The sequence below is a fragment of the Caretta caretta genome, chromosome 23 (genome assembly GCF_965140235.1).
Source record: "Caretta caretta isolate rCarCar2 chromosome 23, rCarCar1.hap1, whole genome shotgun sequence".
Taxonomy (NCBI): domain Eukaryota; kingdom Metazoa; phylum Chordata; order Testudines; family Cheloniidae; genus Caretta; species Caretta caretta.
In genome coordinates, this window is record NC_134228.1 from 14,829,027 (window position 1) to 14,853,483 (window position 24,457).

The window sequence follows — 24,457 nt, forward strand, 5'->3', positions numbered from 1 at the left end:
AGTTAGCTGCCGGCCACCTAGGTGGTTAATTACCTACAGGTGAGTCCAGCTGGATTCACTCTGGTGCAGCATTGGGATGGACTCCTGGTCGTGGAGCACCTCCTAGTGGCCAGATCAAGCATAGCAGCCCCATAACCACTGGCGGGCCATGCAAGAGTTCCAGCCCAGCGGGACAAACCCTCTGCTACCTTCCCTGGGCTCAGGCCACTTTTGCCCTGCCTCAGGTGTTTCCTTGAGCCCAGCTGCCTGCTCCTTTCCACTCCAGGTCCCACTGTGGGTCTTTCCAGGGAGTAGAAACTCTTGGTTGGCTAGTTGCCTCCTCCTACTCTGCCTTGAAGGTCAACATCAACTCTCCCCCTGCACCCTGCAGCTCTTTATAGAGCACCCATGACCCGGCCCCAGCTGGAGCTTATCACTGAGCAGGCCTCCGGCCTTTAAAGGGGGCAGGACCATTGCAGCCTCTTGGGGGGGAGATGTTGGTAGCAAATGGTGGGGTAGGAGGAGAGGAAGAGTGTTGTATGCAGGGGAGAGTGCCGGCAGCCACGGACTTGGGGGCCCGACGTCAGCACCAGAGATCAAAACTTGTGTCACGTTGTGGGTCTGGAGCAAGGGTCGGAATCCAAGTCCCAGTCAAGGCCGGGAGTTCAGGAGCAGAGTTGGCCATGGTAGCCACATTGTTGTCCTGACACTTTCTTGGAGGGACCTCCTGTGGGCCGGTAGGGGGATCAGGTGCCAATTGGGAGCCTCCCAGGGGGCTACCAGTTGGGTCTCTGGGGCAGGGCTTTCTGTAGTGGGTCATGGGGGGGAGGAGGGATCCCCATGCTGCCAAGGGGTGGGTGGTGACACAGCCCCTCTGAGGCCCACTGGGTGGAACGTGGCGGTGGGCCGTGCAAATGGTGGGTGGGGGAAAAACTTGGGGGCAGTCACTGGTGGGCCATGGCCCTCAGGGGCGGAGCGGGGCAGGTGCTGGTGGGGGCCTCCGGGTGAGGCGTGGGAGAGGCTGGCGAGGAAGGGGGCTGATGGGTGACTCTTCTCTGCTGGCTCTACCCTTGAGAAGTCCTTCCCCCCCCCCGCCCGCCTCCCAAGAGCCTCCCTCCTGGTCACCGTCATCCTTGTGTTAGTGGGAGGCCCAGACGCTGCTGATATTGCTGGAGGAGGAAGAGAACTGATCAGGGAGGGGAGTGGGGTCTAGTGGTTAAAGCCGGGGTGGGGGCTGGGAGCCAGGACTCCTGCGTTCTCTCCATGGCTCTGGGAGGGGAGTGGGGTCAAGACCTCCCCTGGGGGGAGCCAGGGAGCAGTGTGGGGGGAGGCAGTTCAGACACATGGTACCAGTGATGCCCCCTATATGCTCTCAGCCCCCTCCAGGTCTGCAGGCTGCCCTTGATTCCACCAGCCCCGCTCGTGTGGGCTCCCCCCCGGCCGGTAGATGGGGTGAGGGGGAGTGGGGTAGGCATGGGAGGGGGGTGACTCCGGATTAAGCCTTGGAGCTGAGCCCGGATTCAGGCCCCAATCCCCTCGCAGGCTGGGGGGACTCCGGCTTTGCCGCCCCAGGTGCCAGCTGCTGTTTGTTCCCCCGTCTGGCATGGCTCTGCCCAGCCTGGCCACTTCCTGCCAGGCTCTGCGAACACCAGGTGACTCAGCCACTGGCATGACGCCCACGTGGGTCCTGCCCTGCAGGGTGCAGCCACTCCTGGGTTGGGGGGGCAGGTGTCTGGGAACACCTGGATGGATAGAGGAGGGTGTGGGGAGATGGGGGGGGTGGCTACACGGGTGTGGGGGGATGGGTGGATAGAGGGGTGGCAGGATAGAGGGAAGCAGGGATGTGGGGGGGAAAGAGGGATGCAGGGGGATGGGTGGAGAGATGGAGGGATGTGGGGGGTTAGGTGGATAGAGGGGAGGTGGAATAGAGGGAAGCAGGGATGTGGGGGGAAAGGGATGCAGGGGGATGGGTGGGGGGATGGAGGGATGTGGGGGGTTGGGTGGATAGAGGGGATGTGGGGGGAAAGAGGGATGCAGGGGGATGGGTGGGGGATGGAGGGATTTGGGGGTGGGTGGATAGAGGGGTGGTGGGATAGAGGGGCGGAGGGAAGCAGGGATGTGGGGGGATGGGGGATAGAGGGGTGTGGGGAGAAGGAGGGGGGATGGGTGGATAGAGAGGTTGCAGGATAGAGGGAAGCAGGGATGCAGGGGGAAAGGGATTCAGGGGGATGGAGGGATGTGGGGGGATGGATAGATAGAGGGGCGAAGGGAAGCAGGGATGCGGGGGCGTGGAGGGATGCGGGGGGATGGGTGGATAGAGGAGTGGAGGGATGTGGGGAGATGGGGGGGATAAAGGGGTGTGGGGGAATGAGGGGGGATGGGTGGAAAGAGGGATGTGGGGGGATGGGGGGATAGAGGGGTGTGGCGGGAAGGAGGGGGGATGGGTGGATAGAGGGGTGGCGGGATAGAGGGAGGCAGGGATGTGGGGGGAAAGAGGGATGCAGGGGATGGGTGGGGGGATGGAGGGATGTGGGGGGATGGATGGATAGAGGGGTGGAGGGAAGCAGGGATGTGGGGGGATAGAGGGGTGGAGGGAAGCAGGGGGGATAGGGACACAGGTGGGGGGGTGACTAGATCCCTTCTGAGCCATTTGTAACGCACAGAGCGGGGGGGGGAGTGGAGATAAATCTCTGCATTAAGCATCTTCCCGTAACTTCCATGACTTTGTGTTAGGTCTCTATTGCCACACAACTTTGTATCAGATCCTTATGTAGAAAACGTTGAATTGAGCCCTGGTCTAATGTCTTTTCGCTGGGAGCAGAATAAGATCCCCCCCGCCCCGTTAATCAACGGCCCTGTTGAGTGACCGAGGCTGGAAGGCAGCGCCTCCGGCCCTGGGAGCGGGACCCCGGGCAATGAGCCGTGCCAAGTGGGCTCACTGAAGAAGAGCGGACACACGGGCGGCCTTGGGGGCGAGGAGCCGGCCCCTTCTCTGGGGACACCCTCTTTGCAGCATCGGGACGACCCCCAGAAGGAGGCGCCACAGGGGGCCAAGGGACCCAGACTTTGACTCTGGGACGGATTCGCAGGAGAGGGACGCGGCGAGAAACGTGGGGTGTCTTGCAGGGGACCCCCCCCTCGTCCCGACTCCTGCTCGGCAGCCGCCCAGCTCCAGCCCTCCCGCGTCTCACGCCCCTGGCCAGGGACGGTAAGGGGGGGGCAACAAGTTGGTAACAACAAGACGGAGTGTGTGTGTGTGTGTGTGTGATGGCGACCGTCCGCATACGTTCAGCGTCGGCTGATTCAGGTATTACCAATAAACGCGGCGGGGCGCCTTATCCCCCTGAACAGACCCCGTGCGGTACTTTAAGTAGAACAGGGACCAGCCGCGTCCCTCCCTCCTGTCCGGCTTCCTCTGTTCTGCACCTCTTGCGCCCCATAACCAGCCGGGCTTCTCCCCTGAGCCCTCCACAGCCCCTAGGCCAGACTCCGGTGCCCTCCCTCCTTGCCCTCCGGCGCCACCTTAACCAGGCTGCGGCACCCCCAGCGCCACCTTAACCGGGCTCCGGTGCCCGCCCTGGTTTCCTGAGCCGCTCTCCGTCCAATGCCTTTCTAAAGTGACGGGCTCTCTCCAGCTCCTCTTAAAGGGCCAGCCCCCCCAGCCGAGCCACGCCCGGCCCTACGCCCTGCCCCGTCGGCTGCCAGCTTTGACAGTCGCTTGACAGCCGGAGCCGTCTGGGGGGTTCTCCGGGGCCATGGACTCCTCTGGCGGCACCCCGGGGTGCATGGGGCAATGCACCAGCTTCCTCCGCTCCCACAAGGGCACCGTCCTGGCGCTGGAGATTGTGAGTTATCCGGGGGCTGGGGGCACGGAGCTCGGGGGGGGGGGGGTCCCGTGGAGCACGGACGAAGGAGGAGCCCGTGGGTGTCAGCTGCACGTGTCAGGTCTGACACACGACACACTACCCACAGAGGCAGAAACAGGGTCCTGACCCGGTCTGTCCACAGCCGCTGCTCGAACCCACGAGACCCTGCCCAGAGCCAGGGAGAGAACCCAAAAGTCCTGGCTCCCAGTCCCCCCTGCCCTGCTCTAACCACTAGACCCCACTTCCCGCCCAGAGGCAGGAGAGAACCCAGGCGTCCTGGCTCCCACTCTCGGTGTGGTGTGTGTGTGTATCTGTGTGTGATTTCTGGGGGGTTACCGCCCTGTTAGAGATGAATCAGCTGCAGCCCATGAAGGGTTAACACCTGCAGAGCTGGGGTGTGTCTCCTGCCAGCAGAGTGGAGGGAACTGAGATTCAAACAGGGCTGGCACCCCAAAGCGGGGGGGAGGGGAGCTGGGAGCTGGGACTCCTGGGTTCTCTCCCTGGCTCTGGGAGCGGAGTGGGGTCTGGTGGTTAGAGCAGGGGGGGCTGGGGGCTGGGACTCCTGGGTTCTCTCCCTGGCTCTGGGAAGGGAGTGGGGTCTGGTGGTTAGAGCAGGGGGGGCTGGGAGCCAGAACTCCTGGGTTCTCTCCCTGGCTCTGGGAAGGAAGTGGGGTCTGGTGGTTAGAGCAGGGGGGGCTGGGAGCCCGAACTCCTAGGTTCTCTCCCTGGCTCTGGGAGGGGAGTGAGGGCTAGTGGTTAGAGCAGGGTGTGGGAATGCCAGGACTCCTGGGGCCTATCCTAGTTCCTCCCTGTCCTCCATTATTTCGACACCCCAGAGGCTCCCTGCAGTTTGTGTCCCGCTGGGCCTCCCGGGGCCATGTTCCTGGGTGTGGCTGTCCCAGACAGGGCTCTGTGTGTGTGTCCCTGGTGGAGAGGCTGGGCCCTGCACTGTTGTGTGAGTGCTGGGGTTAGAGAGAGAACGTGTCTGTGTGTCGTGGACGCCATGCGGCTGGAAGGGAGCGGGGGGGGGGGGGGGTGTCTCTGTGTGTATCTAGCTGTGTGTGGCTGTGTGCACATGCGGGGTGGGGCCTGTCTCCTGGGGCTCTGGGCGTGTGAGTGTTTGTATTGTGGAAGGGGGGGTGCGGGGAGTGTCCCCATCGCTGCAGAGATGGGGGGCGGGGGGGTTAGTGTCTTGTTAGGATGGGAGGGGTACAATGGGGGGGTGAGATGATAAGCCTGACTCCACCCCACCCCGTGCCCCTCAGATCTGGCTGTGCCCATGGGCAGGAAGGAGGATTCCCTGCCCCCCACCCTCTGCACCTCACCCAGAATCAATTAACCACCCAGCCACCCTGCCCAGCTCTTGCAAAGGGAGAAATGAGCCGAGCAGAGAACCCAGGCGTCCTGGCTCCCAGCACCCCCTGCTCTAACCACCAGACCCCGCTCCCCTCCCAGAACCAGGGAGAGAACCCAGGAGTCCTGGCTCCCAGCCCCCCCGCCCCGCCGCACTAATCACCAGACCCCACTTCCCTCCCAGAGCCAGGGAGAGAACCCAGGAGTCCTGGCTCCTAGCCCCCCCCCCCCCCCCACACACACTAATCACTAGACCCCACTCCCCTGGCTTTCCTTCTTAAAGGGGCAGGGCTCCTTTAAGGCTCGGGACATGTTCTCCGGGGAAGGAGAAGGGGCGTTTATGGGGTGGGAGTGGGAGCAGCAGGTCCCGGCAGGACCGAGGCGCGGTGGGGTTGGGAACATCCACCCAGTTCCGCGCCCTGTCCAGACCTGTCTCCTCGTGCCTCGCTTTCCCCACCCCACGACTGCTGGGGCACCGTCTCCCTGCCACGGCGGGCTGGCCCGTTAAGTGCTTGCCGGGGGAGGGACACCCCGTCCCTTTAGGATTTATCACCCCACGACCCCTCCGCCTGGGGCAGGTGCCATCCCGGTGCCATCCCCCATCACCTCCGCCTGCGGCGGGCCCCGCCGCGGGAGCAGCCCCCCTCCGCTCCGCCTGTAGGGGGCGCCACCCCTTTCGCAAGCCCCCCGCTCCCCCCGTCGCGGGCCCCGCCCCTTTAAGACACCCCCCCATGTGCCCCCACCTGTGACAGACTCCACCCCTCCCGACCAGGGAATATTTGGCCGGGAGAGCTGGTTTAATTTAGTAGTTGCTATGGCGACCGGCCCCACCCCCCCCTCCACACACTCGCCCCTTTGTGTGCCCAGCGTGGGCTGGTATTTTTAGCCTCCAGATGTGACTCAACCTGGAACATTCCCCAGGCGCCCCGGGTGCCCCACCCAGCCCACGAGGGACCCAGGAGTCCGGGCTCCCACTCCCTCCCCACCCCCCAGCTCTAACTCACTAGACTCCCCCCTTCCCAGAGCTGGGGAGAGAACCCAGGAGTCCTGGCTCCCGGCCCCCTGCTCTAACCCACCAGCCCCCGCTCCCCTCCCAGAGCTGGGGAGAGAACCCAGGAGTCCTGGCTCCCGGCCCCCCCTGCTCTAACCACCATCCCCCACTGCCCTCCCAAAGCTGGGGAGAGAACCCAGGAGTCCTGGCTCCCGGCCCCCTGCTCTAACCACCATCCCCCACTGCCCTCCCAGAGCTGGGGAGAGAACCCAGGAGTCCTGGCTCCCGGCCCCCTGCTCTAACCACCAGCCCCCACTCCCCTCCCGAGCTGGGGAGAGAACCCAGGAGTCCTGGCTCCTGGCCCCCTGCTCTAACCACCAGCCCCCACTGCCCTCCCAGAGCTGGGGAGAGAACCCAGGCGTCCGGGCTCCCGGCCCCCTGCTCTAACCACCAGCCCCCCCTCCTGTCCCAGAGCCGGGGAGAGAACCCAGGAGTCCTGGCTCCCGGCCCCCCCTGCTCTAACCACCAGCCCCCACTGCCCTCCCAGAGCTGGGGAGAGAACCCAGGAGTCCTGGCTCCCGGCCCCCCTGCTCTAACTACCAGCCCCCACTCCCCTCCCAGAGCTGGGGAGAGAACCCAGGAGTCCTGGCTCCCGGCCCCCCTGCTCTAACTACCAGCCCCCGCTCCTGTCCCAGAGCCGGGGAGAGAACCCAGGAGTCCTGGCTCCCGGCCCCCTGCTCTAACCACCAGCCCCCACTCCCCTCCCAGAGCCGGGGAGAGAACCCAGGAGTCCTGGCTCCCGGCCCCCCCTGCTCTAACCACCAGCCCCCACTGCCCTCCCAGAGCTGGGGAGAGAACCCAGGAGTCCTGGCTCCCGGCCCCCCTGCTCTAACTACCAGCCCCCACTCCCCTCCCAGAGCTAGGGAGAGAACCCAGGAGTCCTGGCTCCCGGCCCCCCTGCTCTAACTACCAGCCCCCGCTCCTGTCCCAGAGCCGGGGAGAGAACCCAGGAGTCCTGGCTCCCGGCCCCCTGCTCTAACCACCAGCCCCCACTCCCCTCCCAGAGCCGGGGAGAGAACCCAGGAGTCCTGGCTCCCGGCCCCCTGCTCTAACCACCAGCCCCCGCTCCCCTCCCCGAGCTGGGGAGAGAACCCAGGCGTCCGGGCTCCCGGCCCCCTGCTCTAACCACCAGCCCCCGCTGCCCTCTCTCAAGAGACCCTCTCCCCAGGCACATCCAGGAAAGCGGCGGGTGAGTCAGGCCCTTGGCAGAGAAGCGACGCCCCGTCTTGCAGCTACTGGAACCAGCGTGACTCAGACTCTCCAACCACCCCCTTGCCCCTCCGAGGGGGCGCCGGGCTGCGGGGAGCGGTTGGGCAGAGCTGGGTGCTGGGGGGCACCGCGCTGTGGGGACTGGGGGGGCTGGGCAGAGCTGGGGGGCACTGTGCTGTGGGGAGCGGGGGAGCTGGGCAGAGCGGGGGGGTGCTGTGCTGTGGGGAGCAGGGGGGGCTGGGCAGAGCTCGGGGCTGGGGGGGCGCTGTGTTGTGGGGAGCGGGGGGGTGGGCAGAGCTGGGTGTTGGGGGGTACCGTGCTGTGGGGAGCGGGGGTCCTGGGCAGAGCTGGGTGCTGGGCGGTGCTGTGGGTAACAGGGGGGCTGTGCTGTGGGTTGCAGGGGGGGGCTGGGCAGAGCTAGGTGCTGGGGGGGTGCAGTGCTGTGGGGAGCAGGGGGGGTGGGCAGAGCTGGGTGTTGGGGGGTACCGTGCTGTGGGGAGCGGGGGTCCTGGGCAGAGCTGGGTGCTGGGCAGTGCTGTGGGTAACAGGGGGGCTGTGCTGTGGGTTGCAGGGGGGGGGCTGGGCAGAGCTGGGTGCTGGGGGGCGCTGTGCTGTGGGGAGCAGGAGGGCTGGGCAGAGCTCGGGGCTGGGGGGGCGCTGTGTTGTGGGGAGCAGGGGGCTGGGCAGAGCTGGGGGGCGCTGTGCTGTGGGGAGCTGGGGGCTGGGCAGAGCTGGGTAAGGTGCTGTGGGGAGCAGGGGGGCTGTGCAGAGCTAGGTGCTGGGGGGTGCTGTGCTGTGGGGAGCGGGGGGGCTGTGCAGATCTAGGTGCTGGGAGGCGCTGTGCTGGGGGGAGCAGGGAGCTGTGCAGATCTAGGTGCTGGGGGGCGCTGTGCTGGGGGGAGCAGGGGGCTGGGCAATGCTGGGGGGTGCTGTGCTTATTTAAATATCTAAACCTGGGGCCCCAACCCGTTCTGCTCATTACCCGCTTTATCCCTTCCCTGTATGTTCACGATGGGAACCCCGGCGTCCGGGCCATATCCCACTTTAGGGACGCTCCCATTCGGTTTCCTTTCACCCCCCTGGAGCTGCCACTGGAAACAAGATTCTCCCTCTTTCACGTCCTGTCCCAAAAGTCTACGGCTGTTCCCCAGCTGCCTCTGAACACCGGGCGAGCCATCCCTGAGCGGCGTTAAGCGCGGCTGGTCCCCAGCTGCCGCGCTGCAGAGGTGGCTGCATCTTAGCAGTGGCTAAAGAATTTTCCTAACTCTTGTCCATTTCCACCCCACCCAGGGCCTCTGTATTGTTATCCTGATCTGCTACGGTGCGTCTTGGACCCCTGGTTACACGGGTTTAGCCATCTTCGAGATGGTGTTTTCCATCGTCTTCTTCATCATCTACACCCTAGGATTAAACAAGCAGCTGGCTTTTGTGCACTGGGGCTGGAGCGTAAGGAGTTTTATTCTATCCACACCATTGTGGGGTGCTGTAACATGCAGCTGTAATCTTCTTCGGGGTGGCCGTACAATCCGCTGTTCTGAATAACCCTTAAAAAGGGGGGAGTTCCCCTAACAAACTGGTTTTAATGGATTAACATGCAAGAAAATTACAGCACAAAAACCTATGTTAAAATGCAATCAAATTCTTAAAGGCGGATTTGTGACCCCCAAAGAGATTGCTACACATGCAGATTGTTAATTTAGAATAAATAAATGAAAAAATTGCCATAGGGAAAAAATATTAAGGTAAAACCAAACATACAAGAAATGCCAATGTAAAAAAAACCCAAGTCCATTAAAGGGGTTAATATACTGAGAAAATGCCCCCATGAAACCCTGGTTAATTTCTTAATATACAAGGATTTTCCATGGGAAATTTGTTAAAATGCAAAGAAATTCAGATAAAAAAGTGGCCAAGTTATTCATCTGCCAGGAAATTTCTGTGCAAACGAGTTAATTAATTTATCACAGGCATAGAAATTCCCATGGAAACAACTCCATACAAATGCAAAGAAATTTCTATGCAGGAAGCTTTGTTAAACTGACAATTTCCTGCAACCAATTTCATTTATTTATTAATATGCAAGCACATTCTTATGCCAAAAAAGCCCGTTAAAATGCAAGGAAGTTCCTGTGCCAAAAACTTCGTTAATGTAGGTCAAGTGCATCGTACCAAAGATGGGTCGGTGCATCTCTCTTGCTTCTTACCTTCCGTTTCTTTCTTCCCCAGGATTTCATCCGTGCTGTGATTGGTGCTTTGCTCTTCCTCATCACCTCCCTCATCGTTGTCATTCGCCACAGGGACGGAGCTGGGATCGCAGCTGGGGTAAAGCAACTGTGGCTCCCCTGGCAGCCAGGACCGGGCGCTGGAGGGCACCGTGGGGGCAGGGAGCAGGGCAAGGGGGCTCAGCAGGGGGTGCTCTCCCATGCAAGTCCGGGCTGGGCGCTGGGGGGCCCCATGGGGCTCAGCAGGGGACATTGTCCACCAGTCAGTGCTGGCCTTGGCAATAGGGGGCACTGTGCTGCAGCATGTCTGTCATTCATTCCTTGCAATCAGCTGCCATGCCTGACCCCAGAGGTGGCCGCATCATAATGTTGGGGTGGGGGAAGAAATGAGGCAAACTGCCCAAAATTGGGGAGGGGGGGAATCTTTTGCTTCTCTTGATCCAGGGGCCTTGAACCGCCCCCCACAACCCTGGATGCTAGCAGTGCTTCCCACTGCAAATCCTCTGCTCGTTACTTGCAATCAACAGATACTGCAATTAACTACCGCTTGGTCCCATCCCGCACAGGTCTTTGGGCTCCTGGCCGGCATCCTGTTTGCATATGATGCCTATATTACATTCCCCACCCTCCGGAAAACCCACACAGCTGCCCCCACTGGTAAGTGCCCCCACTCCCCAGGATGGGGGGCCTAGACAGGAGCAGGCGACCCTGCCCCACCATGGAGCTGGGAGGGGTCGACCTTGCCTCACCACGGGGCCGGGGGGGGGGGGGGGGCTAGATGGGAGAGAGCGACCCTGCCCGACCATGGGGCTGGGTCGGGGGGCTAGACGAGGGAAGATAGGGGGTGATCCCTGACTCTAATGCCCCCTTGTGGTCTCTCTCTCCTTACAGAATCCCCGGAGGCTGTCTGAAGAGTTGCACGACCCCAGCCTCCACTTTGCTGTCTTTGCCCCCCCCCACCTCGCTGTTTCTAAGGATTCTTGTACATACTGCTGGGGGGGGGGCAAATAAGAGATTTCCCCCACCCCCAACTAATCTCCCTCCAGCTCCCCATCCCCAATTCCGGCCCTGACCTCAGGGCCCCACCCCACCCATGTTTAGAAGCCTTGACAATGGGGATCGTATGGGGGGAGCCAGTCCCCCATCCCAGCAATGCCACCCCCACTTTCCTAGGTTGGCTGGAGTGAGGATGAGGGCAGTGGGGTCTAGTGGTTTTGAACAGGTGTGGGCGGGGAGGTGGGATTGCTGGGAGCCAGGACTCCTGGGTTCTATCCCCAGCTCAGGGCAGGTAGCGGGGTCTAGTGCTTTCTGTCCCTACCACTTATTCCTTATCAAGTGCCTTTACTCTTTCTGTGCCTCAGTTTCTTCTGCGCTAACGGGTGTTACATTGCCAGCTGTTTAGGGCAGAAGGACCCATGTGTTTACATAGGGCCTACCAGAACCGGAGCCCATGGGATGTATTCAAGGGAAATAAATTTTAATATAAGGAGGAGATTTTTTAAAATTAATTAAACTTAATGCAAGGAAACCGGCCCCAGGGTGGGGGACTGGGTGGGGAATGTCACATGGGGGGATTCGTGTGGTGACGCTCAGGGCACTGACTTCCCCCCAAAAACCTTTCACGTTCCCCCCTCCTCCCCAGTCCCCGATCCTGCATGTGGCTTGTGTTAATTTCTGCTTATTTGGGGGGGAAAAGGGTTAATAAAAATACTGATAAATGGTTTTGTTTGATCCCAGTGATGTTGCGGGGGAGGGGGGTGGAGAGGTAACTAAAAGGGGGTTCTGAACTGGGGGTGGGGTCAGAGGTCCCATCTACCCCGGCTGAGAACCATGGGCCCAGACAGCCTGGCTCCCCCCTCCCCAGTTTCTGTTAAAACACAGGTCCCATCGGGCCTTATCACTTATCACATTGCAATGACACGGGCGCCCTCTACTGCCAGGAAAAGAAATAACTCCCTCCATTGCTCGCCAGGTGCTGAGATGCAGCCACCTCTGGGGCGGGGCATCTGGGGAACAGCAGCGTATAACGCCACAAGGGGACGGCTCAGACTCTGATCCAGGTTTTAAAGGGCTCTTTTATTAAAAGGTTGCTTTTTTCCCCTTTAAATTAACCCTTTAAGAGAAAAACAAATTGGAAGGTTAAATTCCAGACACATTGGGGACCCCAATTCTGTACTGAGACCAGTACAGGGTGTACCCCCACATATAACTGTACCCCCCTATTCTCTGAAACCCCCCCTCCACCTGCCCCCGAGCACAGCCCCCAAGGGGGTCTGGAGGGTGGGAACTGAACCCCCCAAATGTTCCACTATTAAACAATCAAAAAACCCCTGATCTAAATGGGGGAACACACCAAAAAAAAAGCCAAAATCCTGCTGACCCCCCTCCCAGATCAAAGTTCAAAGGTCACAATGGACAAGTCACAGGTCAATGATGATCCCCCAAAAATCATGTGAGGGGGTGAAAGGTCAAAGCGCAAAAGTCAACAGGTCAAGGGCCCCAAAGTCACAGTGCAAAGCTCCCAGCCAAAGGTAAAGGGTGAGAATGGGAGGGCATTTTTCAGGGGCTAGAGGTCAAAGTTCACAGCCAAAGGTCAAGGGGCACAGTGGAAAGGTCAAAGGCCACAAGGGAAAGCTCACCACCAGCAGGTCAAAGGTCACCACCAAATCTAACCAGCCACAGTGGAAAGGTGCCAGAGTTCAAAGGTCACCGATGCAAAGATCCTGAGTAGGGTTCAAAGGTCACAATGGGTAGGTCAATGCTCATAGGTCCCTGAGGAGAGGTCAAAGATCACACAGGCGAGGTCCAACCTTCCACAGCCCCAGGGCAAAGACAAGGGTCAAGGTCACTGTTGAGAGGTCTTTGCCCCAGGATTCTTGGCCAGAGGTTAAAGTTGAAAGGTCACAGTGCAAACATCCCAGGTGAACAAGGTCAGAGGTCACAGCAGAAAGGTCAAAGTCCAAAGGTCCCCAGTGATACGTGACGAGTTACGGTCATAGTGGAAAGACCAACCACCGAGCATTCACAGCAAAGGTCAGAGGTCACCACAGAGGTCAATGGCTGAGGATTCCAGATGAAAGGTCACAAAGGTCATAGAGCTGGAAAGGTCACAGATCAAAAGGTCAGAGGTTCCAATGCAGGAGCCAATCGTTGAGAGTCCCAGGGGTGACTCCAGAAAAGGTCAAAGTTCAAAGGTCCTCCATGGAAGGTGACCATTAAAGGTCAGAGCTCACAGCAAAGAGGGCAAAGTCTAAAGGTCACAAGGAAAGGTCAGAGGCCACACCGGAGAGGTCAAAGCTCATAAGTTGTGAGCAAGGACAGAAGGCTACAAGCAGAGGTCAAAGGTTGCCAGCCGGGGGTCAAAGTTCAAAGGTCACGAGTGCAGGTCAGAGGCCGCCGTGGACAGGTCACATGGGAGAGGTCGTTGCCAGCAGGAGGGTCGAAGTTCAAAGGTCGACTCAGGCCACCACGCAGCTCCTGTCCCGAGCCCCGCGCAGCCCCTGGTGCCCTTTGCCCCCTCCTTGCCGGGGGGGGCCCCGCCGCAGCGGCCAGCGGGGGGCCGGCCCCGCCCCGCAGGTGGGGAGGCAGGGGGATTGGCTCCCCGAGGAAGAAGCCTTCCTCCTCCGAGTCCGAGGAGGAGGAGGAGGAGGAGGAGTAGCAGCGCCAGGCGCCACCGTGGCCCCGGAGGTAGCGGCGCCGGTGGCTGGGGAGGAAGGCCCCCTCCGAGGCCGAACAGACCAGGGGCCGCCCCCCCCGGCCCTGATCCTCCGGGGGGAGCCCCCCCTCGGGCTCCCCCTCCCCTGCCAGGTGCAGGGCGTTGTCGGAGGAGGAGCAGGGCCGGGTGTGGGGCCGGCTCTGATGCAGCTGGCTGCTGTGGGGCCCCCCCGGCTCTCCTGCCACCAGGGGCTCCCGGAAGCTCACCCGGGGGGCGGTACCCCGCGGGAAGCCCCCCGCCCCCCTGTCTTCCAGCGGGGGGCCCTGGCTGAGCCGGGGGGAGACCGAGAGCTTGGAGGCAGAGCTGCTGGTCCAGTCGGCCCCCTTGGCCGGGGCCAGGCCCAGCTCGGGCATGGAGTGTCGGTGGGGGACGCCGCGCAGGAAGCGGGACTCAGAACCTGGGGGGGAAGAGACCAGGGTGGGGGGGTTAGAGACAGAAGCTGCCACGCTGCCCGCCTCCCCCCCCCACACCTGCCTCCCACCCCCGTCTACATTCCCCACACTACCCGCCTCCCCCCCCACCCATCTGCGCTCCCCACATCCCCCGCCTTCTCCCTCGCTTGGATCCCCAACCCGTCTGCGCTTCCCACACCACCTGCCTCCCCCCCATCAGGATCCCTCCCCAGCCTCACCTCCTTCCTCCTCTTCTGGGGGTCCTGGGCAGGTGGAGGTGCCCCGCGAGGTGCATCCGGCCAGCTCGCCCCCCTCCTCCGCCCCAGGGGTCCCGCTCCAGCTGCGCCGCCCGCCGGGGTCTGCACCCCGGGCTGGGGCCGTGCGGCCGGCGAAGGAGATGGAGCGGGCGACGGGTGGTCGGCGGGGGGGGGGCCCGGTGCCCGTCCTGGGGGCGGGGGCCGTGGAGGGCCGAGTCGCAGGAGTCCGAGGCGCTGGCGTCGTCCCCCCCCAGGCTGCAGCCCCGGGAGCAGAAGATCTGCCCCGCCTTGGGCAGGAAGGGTTTGCCCAGCAGCGGCAGCCGGCACCGGGTGCAGCAGAAGCAGGCATCAGTGGCATGCCAGTGCTGGCCCTCGTAGGTCATCTGGCCCTGGTTGATGCCTGTGGGGGGCAGAGATGGGGGGAGGAGAGAGAGGGGGGACACATCAGCTCAATCCCCAGGCCTCCGGGGTTCTATTCCGGCTCTGGGTGGGGAGCGGGGGCTGGACCAGGGGGGGCAGGGCTGGGAGCCAGGACTCTTGGGTTCTATTCTGATACTAGGGTGCTCCTTACAACCCCCCCACCTGCTCTCCTGCTTCATGAGTCCACGGACATCTGGGTCCCTCTGCTGCCTGGGTCCTCCCTCCTTTTCCGTTGCCTGGAGACTGGGGACCCCCTGCTGCCCGGACACCTGGGTTCCCCACTCTCCATTGTCCCCAGATGCCCGGACACTGGGGTTGCTCTGCTCTCCAGGTCCCCAGACACCAGGTCCCCCGCTGCCTGGATGCCAGGGTCCCACCGGCTCTCCACGGTTCCCGTACACCAGGTCCCCACCCTGCCCGGTGTAGCCCATGGAGTTACTTTCCTAGCTTGCTATATTATAAAATCTGTTGGGTTTTTTTAATCGGTTTGATCAATTATATGATTTTGGTTTTTCCATTTCAGCAGCCATTATCTCATTCGATTCAGCTGTAACACAAGGAACCTGCAGGCCTGTATCCTGTCTGATTAGCTAGAGCGAGTTAACACAAGAGTTAGTCTATAACCTTTGGCATAGAGAAATGGCCCACCGGTTACCCCTTGTGATTCCAAATGGGGAACCAAATGTGTTTACCAATACACTGGGGTGGACCGGTAACCGCAAGGACGTGGAAGTAACGGCTCAGGCCAAAGGAAACGCTTTTGAGAACAAGATACTCGAGGTGAATATGTGTGTGACTATGTGAGAAGGTGCCAGCCCATGGAGTAAACATCCCCCAAGATTTATCCGGGAGAGGAGATCAGATTTGGGCATGGACGGCTGGGCACGGATACAGATACTCTTGATCGTGCCAGGACGCTGTGAGAGAGTAAACCGCCAGACAAGCTAGAGCAGGACAACGTCTTTGTGGCTCCGTGGTTCAGAGCTTTGGTTACTCGCTCATATAGTTGAATGTACTGAACTCGCGATGTTCGCAAATTCTGTAGCCTGATTTTGGGACAAGAACCTAAGTATCTGCTGGTCAGATCACTGGCGAGCCTATAATAAATCAGCCCTATATAATCAGGTTAACAGCGGATGCCGGGGTCCGCCTGTTCTCCACCGTCCCCGGACACAGGGGTCTCCCCACTCTTCACAGTCCCCGGATGCCAGGTCCCCCTGCTGCCCGGACGCTGGGGTCCCCCTGCTCTCCATGGTCCCCAGACACCAGGCCCCCCCCGCTGCCCGGACGCGGGGTCCCCCTGCTCTGCAGACACCGGGTCCCCCTGCTGCCCGGATGCTGGGGTCCCCCCACTCTGCAGACACCGGGTCCCCCTGCTGCCCGGCCGCGGGGTCCCCCCGCTCTCCACGGTCCCCGGACGCCAGGTCCCCCCACTCTGCAGACGCCAGGTCCCCCTGCTGCCCGGCCGCGGGGTCCCCCCGCTCTCCACGGTCCCCAGACGCCAGGTCCCCCCACTCTGCAGACGCCAGGTCCCCCTGCTGCCCGGCCGCGGGGTCCCCCCGCTCTCCACGGTCCCCGGACGCCAGGTCCCCCCACTCTGCAGACGCCAGGTCCCCCTGCTGCCCGGCTGCGGGGTCCCCCCGCTCTCCACGGTCGCCGGACGCCAGGTCCCCCCACTCTGCAGACGCCAGGTTCCCCCTGCTGCCCGGATGCTGGGGTCCCCCCACTCTGCAGACGCCAGGTCCCCCTGCTGCCCGGCCGCGGGGTCCCCCCGCTCTCCACGGTCCCCGTCCACAGCCCCGTACCGACGGGCTCCCCGCAGGCGTCGCAGTACTCCGCGTAGAGGGCCTGGTAGCAGCGGCAGCAGAAGGGGCGGCTCTGGCGCATGACGTAACGCTGCCCGCCCAGCGCCTCCTCGCACTCGAAGCAGCAGAAATGGCGCATGTGCCAATGGCGGCCCTCGGCCTCCGTGCACTCGTCGGCGAAGATGATCTGCGGGGGGCGGGAGGGGGCAGATGGAGGCACGGCCCTCTGACCCGCTGGGGGGACCCCCTCGGTCCCCTACAGGACCCCCCAGATCCCCCCTCCCCCGAGCCCATCCTCCCGGACCCCACAATCCCACCCACGGAGTACCGTCCGGACCCCTGATCCCCCCGCCATACTCCAGAGCCCCCATATTGCCCCCCTCAAACTGCCCCCCCCGGTGTCGGCCCCAGGCCCCTGCCCCCCAGCCAGCCCCCTGCCCCGCACCTCGTCACAGGCCTGGCAGCGGGGTTTGAGGCGCTCGGCATGGTGCCGCCCGCAGTAGATCTTCCCCTCCTGGTAGAAGTAGATGAGATCCACGAGCAGCTCCCGGCAGGTCGTGCACTGGAAGCACTGGGGGTGCCAGCAGGCCCCGTGCCCCGCCCGGCTGGCGAACACCGCGATGTCCCCGCCGCGGATCTGCTTCCCGCACTGCCCCGCACAGACAGAGAGAGAGAGACCGGTCACAGGGAGCCAGGCGCCGGCTCCCCCCCGGCCCCAGGGCAGGACTGGCGGGCTCCGGGGGGCAGGGAACGGGGCTGGGGCCTGTCTCCTCCAGGGGGCGCCGGCTCCCCCCCGGCCCCAGGGCAGGACTGGCGGGCTCCGGGGGGCAGGGAACGGGGCTGGGGCCTGTCCCCTCCAGGGGGCGCCGGCTCCCCCCCGGCCCCAGGGCAGGAGGCTGGCTGGCTCCAGGGGGCAGGGAACGGGGCTGGGGCCTGTCCCCTCCAGGGGGCGCCGGCTCCCCCCCGGCCCCAGGGCAGGAGGCTGGCTGGCTCCAGGGGGCAGGGAACGGGGCTGGGGCCTGTCCCCTCCAGGGGGCGCCGGCTCCCCCCCGGCCCCAGGGCAGGAGGCTGGCTGGCTCCAGGGGGCAGGGAACGGGGCTGGGGCCTGTCCCCTCCAGGGGGCGCCGGCTCCCCCCCGGCCCCAGGGCAGGAGACTGGCTCGCCTCGGGGGGCGGGGAATGGGGTAGGATATCGTCAGATGCTGCAATGCCCCCTCTGGCCTGTAGATGTCACTGTGCAGCTGCTTGCCGACAGGGGCCTCCAAGGGCAGGGGGCGGGGCGCCGAGCTCTGGGTGGGGCTTTGGGTGCAGCCCCCGCCCCCCCCCGACCCCCACACAGACAAGTCTGGGCAGCCTGGCCAGGACTGAGGGCTCAGTATGGGATTAGATCCCCCAGCACGTGAGCGGGGAGAGAACCCAGGATTTAATTGGGGATGGGTCCTGCTTTGAGCAGGGGGTTGGACTAGATGACCTCCTGAGGTCCCTTCCAACCTTGATATTCTATGATTCCTGGCTCCCAGCCCCCGTGCTCTAACCACTAGCCCCCATTCCCCTACTAGAGCCAGGAGAGAACCCAGGAGTCCTGGCTCCCAGCCCCCCCCCCGCGCTCTAACCACTAGCCCCCACTCCCCTCCCAGCACCGGGGAGAGAACCCAGGAGTCCTGGCTCCCAGCTGCCCCTGCTCTAACCACTAGCCCCCCCTCCCCTCCCAGAGCTCCCAGTCAGCACCCACAACTCGCTGTCTGGCCAAGGGTGGCGTCCCAGCCCCCACAATGCTTTGCACAGCCCACAGGGGTTGGGGGTGTTTGCTCCCAAAATCCCACTAGGGGAAGCGGAGTGTGGGGTGGGAGTGGGGAGACAGGGCACAGGCGGGGGGTGTGCTGGGTACCTGCTCACAGATGGCACCAGTAATGGTGACCGGGAACAGCCGGACCGTCCCTCGCCCGAGATTCTCCCTCTTCCGCTGCTGGGAGAAAACCTTCAGCTCCTTCTTCTCTTCCTCCTCCAGAGGGCTGCAGTACTGAGCCTGGGACACAGAGAGACCGACTGAGCCAGCGCCAAAATGCAGCCAGCTCTGGGGCGGGGCAGCTGGGGAACAGCCGCACATAACGTCACATGGGGACGGCTCGCCCGGCACTGAGATGCAGCCAGCTCTGGGGCGGGGCAGCTGGGGAACAGCCGCACATAACGTCACATGAGGACGGCTCGCCCGGCACTGAGATGCAGCCAGCTCTGGGGCGGGGTAGCTGGGGAACAGCCGCACATAACGTCACATGGGGACGGCTCGCCCGGCACTGAGATGCAGCCAGCTCTGGGGCGGGGCAGCCGGGGAACAGCCGCACAGGGACATCCCAGACCAGTCTGGGGTGGGAAGAGCGACCGAGGGAGGCCAACTGGAATCCCTTGAGCTGGGATTTGGCCTGGACGCCGAGGTTCGCTCCTGGTCTCCTGGGGGAAAACACGCCAGGGGAATTTTTAAGAGATCCGGATCTCATTTAGGGACTCCTCCCACAGCACAGAGCCGGCCGGCCAGAGGAGAGTGCCCCCCGTCCAGGCCTCCAACCTGCTCCCCGCCCCCCAGAGCCTGGCCCCTCACCTCGCTGTCATGGGGGGGCAGCTGGTGCAGGAGCTGGCGGAGCCGGTACTGCTCTCCGGGACTGTTCACATAGGGCACCTTGTCCTCAGGGAGGCAGCTGAAGAACTGATACACCTGGTGTGGGGAGAAGGGCCAGTGGGGGGGTGTGTGGTCAAGCTCAGGGGGCGTGGCCTGGCCACCCCAAGGGGCGGAGTCACAGAGCTGGGTTGGGGCTGCGATGGGAGGGGCCTGAAGCCAAACGGGCAGGGCTGGGACGCCACTGGGGGAGGAGCCAAAAGGGCGGTGTCCTGCCTTCGATCCCGCCGTGGGGCACGGCTAGAGTCCCCCGGGTCAGGTATCTCTGGTCCCTACGTGGGCGTGGCTTTGGCCCCCTTGGAGGCGGGTCTAGGATCCCAATGGGGGGCGGTGCCCATGTACCTGTGTGGGCGTGGCTTCCACCTCCGGGACCGATGGCTGTGGCCATGGGGTGGAGCTATGGGACAGCTCCCTCCAGGGGGCGGGGCTATGATCACAGGGGTGGGGCTATGGGATCCTGCCCCATGAGACAGAGATTTGACTACGGGGCGGGGCTCCCCCAGGGGGCGGGGCTCACCTGCTCCGGCTTGAGGCCGGGTGGCACCCAGGCGTACTCCTCGGAGGCGCAGCCCGAGTCGTCGTCGGAGATGGAGTGGCGCTGGAAGTCCGAGATGAGCCGGCCCATCATGCGCTCCAGGTCGACGGGCACCGCCCGCACCATGTGCTCCTCCCGGGGGCACTTGCAGTGCTGGCAGATCTTCCTGGGGGAGGAGAGACCCTACGATAACGCCCCCCCCAGAGAGACCCTACAATAACACACAGCCCCCCCCCTCCAGAGAGACCCTACGATAACGCACCGCCCTCACCCGCCCCGGAGAGACCCTACAAAATAACGCCCGCCCCGGCCTCGGAGAGACCCTACGATAACGCCCCCCCACCGGAGAGACCCTACAATAACGCACAGCCCCCCGGCCTGGGTGAGACCCTATGATAACGCCCCCCCCGGAGAGACCCTACAATAACACACAGCCCCCCCCCTCCAGAGAGACCCTACGATAACGCACCGCCCTCACCCGCCCCGGAGAGACCCTACAAAATAACGCCCGCCCCGGCCTCGGAGAGACCCTACGATAACGCCCCCCCACCGGAGAGACCCTACAATAACGCACAGCCCCCCGGCCTGGGAGAGACCCTATGATAACGCCCCCCCCGGAGAGACCCTACAATAACGCACAGCCCCCCAGCCTGGGAGAGACCCTACAATAACGCACCGCCCCCCCATCTGGGAGAGACCCTACAATAACGCACCACCCGGAGAGACCCTACAATAAACACACTGGAGCAGAGAGTGACTCCTGGAGGACGGAGAGTGGGGCTGCAGCCTGGGCACGGGTGGGGGCGGGGGTCGGTGAGAAGTCTCTTGGGGATGGGGTCACAGGGAGGGGGGTCCCCAGAGGGTGTCTGGAGTGGGGGGGGGTCCCTTCCCCTCCCCATGCAGCAGGTGCAGAGAGTCTCCTTCGCCCCTTTAACCCCAATGGCCTGGGCCCCACAGTGCTAATGGGCTGGGAACAGGGCCCAGCTTGTCTGAGTCCCCCCCACCCAGGGCACCAGGCCAGGCCCATTACTCTGGGGCCGCCTCATATTGGGAGGGCAGTGGGGTCAGCAGGGTGGGTGCCGGGGGCAGCTGTGGGTGGGATGGGCAGAGTGCCGGGAGGCAGCGAGTGCTGGGGGGGCAGTGGGGTGGGATGGGCAGGGTGCCAGGAGGGCAGCAGGGTAGATGCCAGGGGGCAGCAGGGTGCCAGGGGGGAGGCGTAGATGCCAGGGGGCCAGCAGGCCAGCGCAGGGTCCCTACCTCCATCCGTGCACCAGGAAGCCGGGACACTGGTCCCCACACGCGTGGCACGGCTGCCCCCGGTCAGGGTCGGCATCGTCGGCCGGCTGCGGGGCAGAGACACAGAGTATCACCACCCGCCCCGGCCCCCCCGCCCCACGCCGTGGGGTCCGGTGGTTAAAGCAGAAGGGAGGGGGTCCGGAAGCCAGGACTCCTGGGTCCCATCACCAACTCCAGACGGGGCGGGGGTGTCTTTCTCCAGCCCCACGGCCACGCGCCCGGTCTCTGAGCTGCCAAGGCAGAGGCCAGAGCCGGGGGGCAGGTCTGGGGCAGGGATAGAAGCCACAACCCCTGCACCCAGGGCGTGGTGGGATCCCAGACCCCAACCCGGGCGCCCCAGGGCGTGGTGGGAGTCCAGACCCCAACCTCAGCCATGCAGGGGGCTCGTGGGAGCCGCGGCGCCGGGCCACCTGGGTCACGCTGGGGCTTGTGGAAGCTCAGACGCAACCGGGCCGGCCCAGGGCATTGTGGGAGGCGCGAGCCGCCCCACACGCCAGGACCTGCCCCAGCTCGGCTCAGTGGAGCGTGACACACGCCGAGAGCTGGGCCGTGGCCAAGGGCGGGGGGCAGAGAGTGGGAGGGGCTGGGGGTTGTATTTGGGGGGACCCACCCCTTCCCCTTGGGGAAGGTCACGTCAAGGGGAGACCAAATATGGGGAGGTCGTGCCGAGGAACCCACCCCCATGCCCGAGGTGGGGTGGGTCGGGACAGCACCCAGCCTGGCGGGGGGGGGCGGGTAGGAGACGAGCCGGGGAGGGGGGGTGAATGAGAGAAAGACAAAGCCCCCCCCGGACCCTATTCACACCCCAATAAACCCCCATTCCCCACAGCACCCCCTGCTGGGAGAGGCCGGGGCTGGAGCAGCCGGGAGCTCCCCCCACAACCTTTGCTCCTGCCCCGCTCTCCACAGTGACCCTGTGCCCCCTCTCCAACCCCCACCGTCCCTCCTCACAACCCTCCCCACTCCGGGTCTCCATACACAGCCCCCCAACCTCCCCTCCTATCCCATGGCCTCTGACTTGGGACCCCTTTCCCTGACACAGCACCCCCAAGCACTACCCCTCCCAACTCAGGGGCCCCCAAGACACAGATCCCCATCTTCCCCCCCCACAGTCCCCCATTCAGGAAACCCTCTCCCCCCACAGCCCCCCATTCCCCCCCAGTCCTGTCCTCCTGCCCTCAGACACAGCCCCGTCACTGCCCCCACAGCTCCTTGTCCTCCCCTCCCCCTCCTCAACCCCCCCATACATATACAGGCCCCCATTTCCTCCCCCACAGACCCCCCCCGTACCTACATGGCCCCCTCCCCCTACACGCATAGACCCCTTCCCACTCCACAGCCCCCTCCCCACACCCCTCGTGAGGGGATTGACCCCCAAAGCCGCATTAAACCTGACTCCTTAATACCACCAGCGAGTTAATCCTGACCCAGATGAGAGACAATCCCCACCCCCAACACCGGGGAAGTGACGTGGTCCGGTGAAACAGCCTGGATTATCCCCCACCATTTAACCCCCCCATACCCGCCACTCAACTGTCCCCCTGGAGGGAATGGGTGGGGGGGTATTGAGCTTGAAGCGCCTGTGGGTCTGACTGGGGGTGATGGAGGCGGGATACCGGGGTAGATGGGCCCCCAGGTCTGACCGGGGGTGATGGAGGCGGGATACCGGGGTAGATGGGCCCCCAGGTCTGACCGGGGGTGATGGAGGCGGGATACCGGGGTAGATGGGCCCCCAGGTCTGACCGGGGGTGATGGAGGGGGGACACCGGGGTAGATGGGCCCCCAGGTCTGACCGGGGGTGATGGAGGGGGGACACCGGGGTAGATGGGCCCCCAGGTCTGACCGGGGGTGATGGAGGCGGGATACCGGGGTAGATGGGCCCCCAGGTCTGACCGGGGGTGATGGAGGCGGGATACCGGGGTAGGTGGGCCCCCAGGTCTGACCGCGGGTGGTGGAGGGGGGACACCGGGGTAGGTGGGCCCCCAGGTCTGACCGGGGGTGATGGAGGCGGGATACCGGGGTAGGTGGGCCCCCAGGTCTGACCGCGGGTGGTGGAGGGGGGACACCGGGGTAGGTGGGCCCCCAGGTCTGACCGGGGGTGATGGAGGCGGGATACCGGGGTAGGTGGGCCCCCAGGTCTGACCGCGGGTGATGGAGGGGGGACACCGGGGTAGATGGGCCCCCAGGTCTGACTGGAGGTGATGGAGGGGGGACACCGGGGTAGATGGGCCCGTGGGTCTGACGAGGGGCAGCAGCATGGGAAGTGGGGCAATCGTAACCAGGAGTTGCCCTGCGCCCATGTAGGGCAGATGTCACAGCTGGTTTGTCCTAGGGGAGGGAAACTGAGTCAACCAGCTGGGTCAGCAGGTAACACCCCCATTCCTGCCCCATCCCCAGCGGGAGGGGAGAAAACTCCCCATCTGTCAACAGCAAAACACACAGCTCCCTAGTGCCGGGGCTGATACAGACGGCCAGGGGAGAGGGGCCTGCGCCCCCCAGCCCCCTCTCGAACTCCTGCCCCACGGCGCCCGGCCCTGACTACCAGGGGACAGTGACCCCCCCAACCCCCTGCTCTCCCCCCAGCCTCCTGCCCCACGGCCCCCCCCGGCGCCCGGCCCTGACTGCCAGGAGACAGCGCCCCCCCCCCACCCCCCGTTCTCCCAGCCCGTGTGTCCGGGATCGGAGGCCCCGTGCTTGGTTCCCCTGGGCGCTCCCCCCCCAGACCCCCCCAGCACTCACAGGGCGGGAGGAGCGTCGGCGCCGAGACCCCCGGGTGAACATCGTCTGGTGACGGCACCCGGCACCGCGGCCCCCCCCAGCTCCTCCCCCGGCCCCCCCGCCACGCTCCTTCTTCGCCCCCCAGCTCCTCCCCCGGCCCCCCCCCCCGCCACGCTCCTCCTTCGCCCCCCAGCTCCTCCCCCGGCCCCCCCCGCCACGCTCCTCCTTCGTCCCCCAGCTCCTCCCCCGGCCCCCCCCGCCACGCTCCTCCTTCGCCCCCCAGCTCCTCCCCCGGCCCCCCCCGCCACGCTCCTCCTTCGCCCCCCAGCTCCTCCCCCGGCCCCCCCCGCCACGCTCCTCCTTCGCGCCCCAGCTCCTCCCCCGGCCCCCCCCGCCACGCTCCTCCTTCGTCCCCCAGCTCCTCCCCCGGCCCCCCCCGCCACGCTCCTCCTTCGCCCCCCAGCTCCTCCCCCGGCCCCCCCCGCCACGCTCCTCCTTCGCCCCCCAGCTCCTCCCCCGGCCCCCCCCGCCACGCTCCTCCTTCGCGCCCCAGCTCCTCCCCCGGCCCCCCCCCCCGCCACGCTCCTCCTTCGCGCCCCAGCTCCTCCCCCGGCCCCCCCCCCGCCACGCTCCTCCTTCGCGCCCCAGCTCCTCCCCCGGCCCCCCCCCGCCACGCTCCTCCTTCGCCCCCCAGCTCCTCCCCCGGCCCCCCCCCCGCCACGCTCCTCCTTCGCGCCCCAGCTCCTCCCCGCCAAGCTCCTCCCCCGGCCCCCCCCGCCAAGCTCCTCCCCCCACCCTGTCCTTCACTCCTCCCCCCTCCACCTGCTCCTCCCCTTAGACCCCCCCAAGCTCCTCCCCCGTCCTCACGCTCCACCTCCGGCCCCTCCCACACCGCTCGTCCCCCGTGCCCTGCCCCCCCAGCTTTCCGCCCCTTCTTCCTCTGCTGCATCCCTCCCGCCCCCTGCTCTC

The 24,457-nt window shown here is 64.6% G+C and overlaps 2 protein-coding genes across 2 annotated transcripts; one reads left to right on the forward strand and one right to left on the reverse strand.

Annotated features, from left to right (window-relative positions):
- The first annotated feature begins 3,604 nt into the window (after positions 1-3,604).
- On the forward strand, positions 3,605-11,400 carry PLP2 (proteolipid protein 2). Its single transcript, XM_048833157.2, has 5 exons — positions 3,605-3,824; positions 8,749-8,904; positions 9,685-9,780; positions 10,247-10,337; positions 10,572-11,400. Exons 1-5 carry the CDS (start codon positions 3,735-3,737, stop codon positions 10,589-10,591), a joined length of 453 nt encoding a protein of 150 aa, XP_048689114.1. The 5' UTR covers positions 3,605-3,734; the 3' UTR covers positions 10,592-11,400.
- Positions 11,401-11,737: 337 nt separating this feature from the next.
- Positions 11,738-23,593, reverse strand: PRICKLE3 (prickle planar cell polarity protein 3). Its single transcript, XM_048833156.2, is given in 11 exon segments — positions 11,738-13,216; positions 13,218-13,792; positions 14,027-14,216; positions 14,218-14,444; positions 16,270-16,456; positions 16,715-16,918; positions 18,157-18,294; positions 18,865-18,978; positions 19,457-19,640; positions 20,732-20,817; positions 23,510-23,593. Coding segments are annotated over 11 exon segments (2,025 nt in total). The 5' UTR covers positions 23,552-23,593; the 3' UTR covers positions 11,738-13,138.
- Between the last annotated feature and the right edge of the window lie 864 nt (positions 23,594-24,457).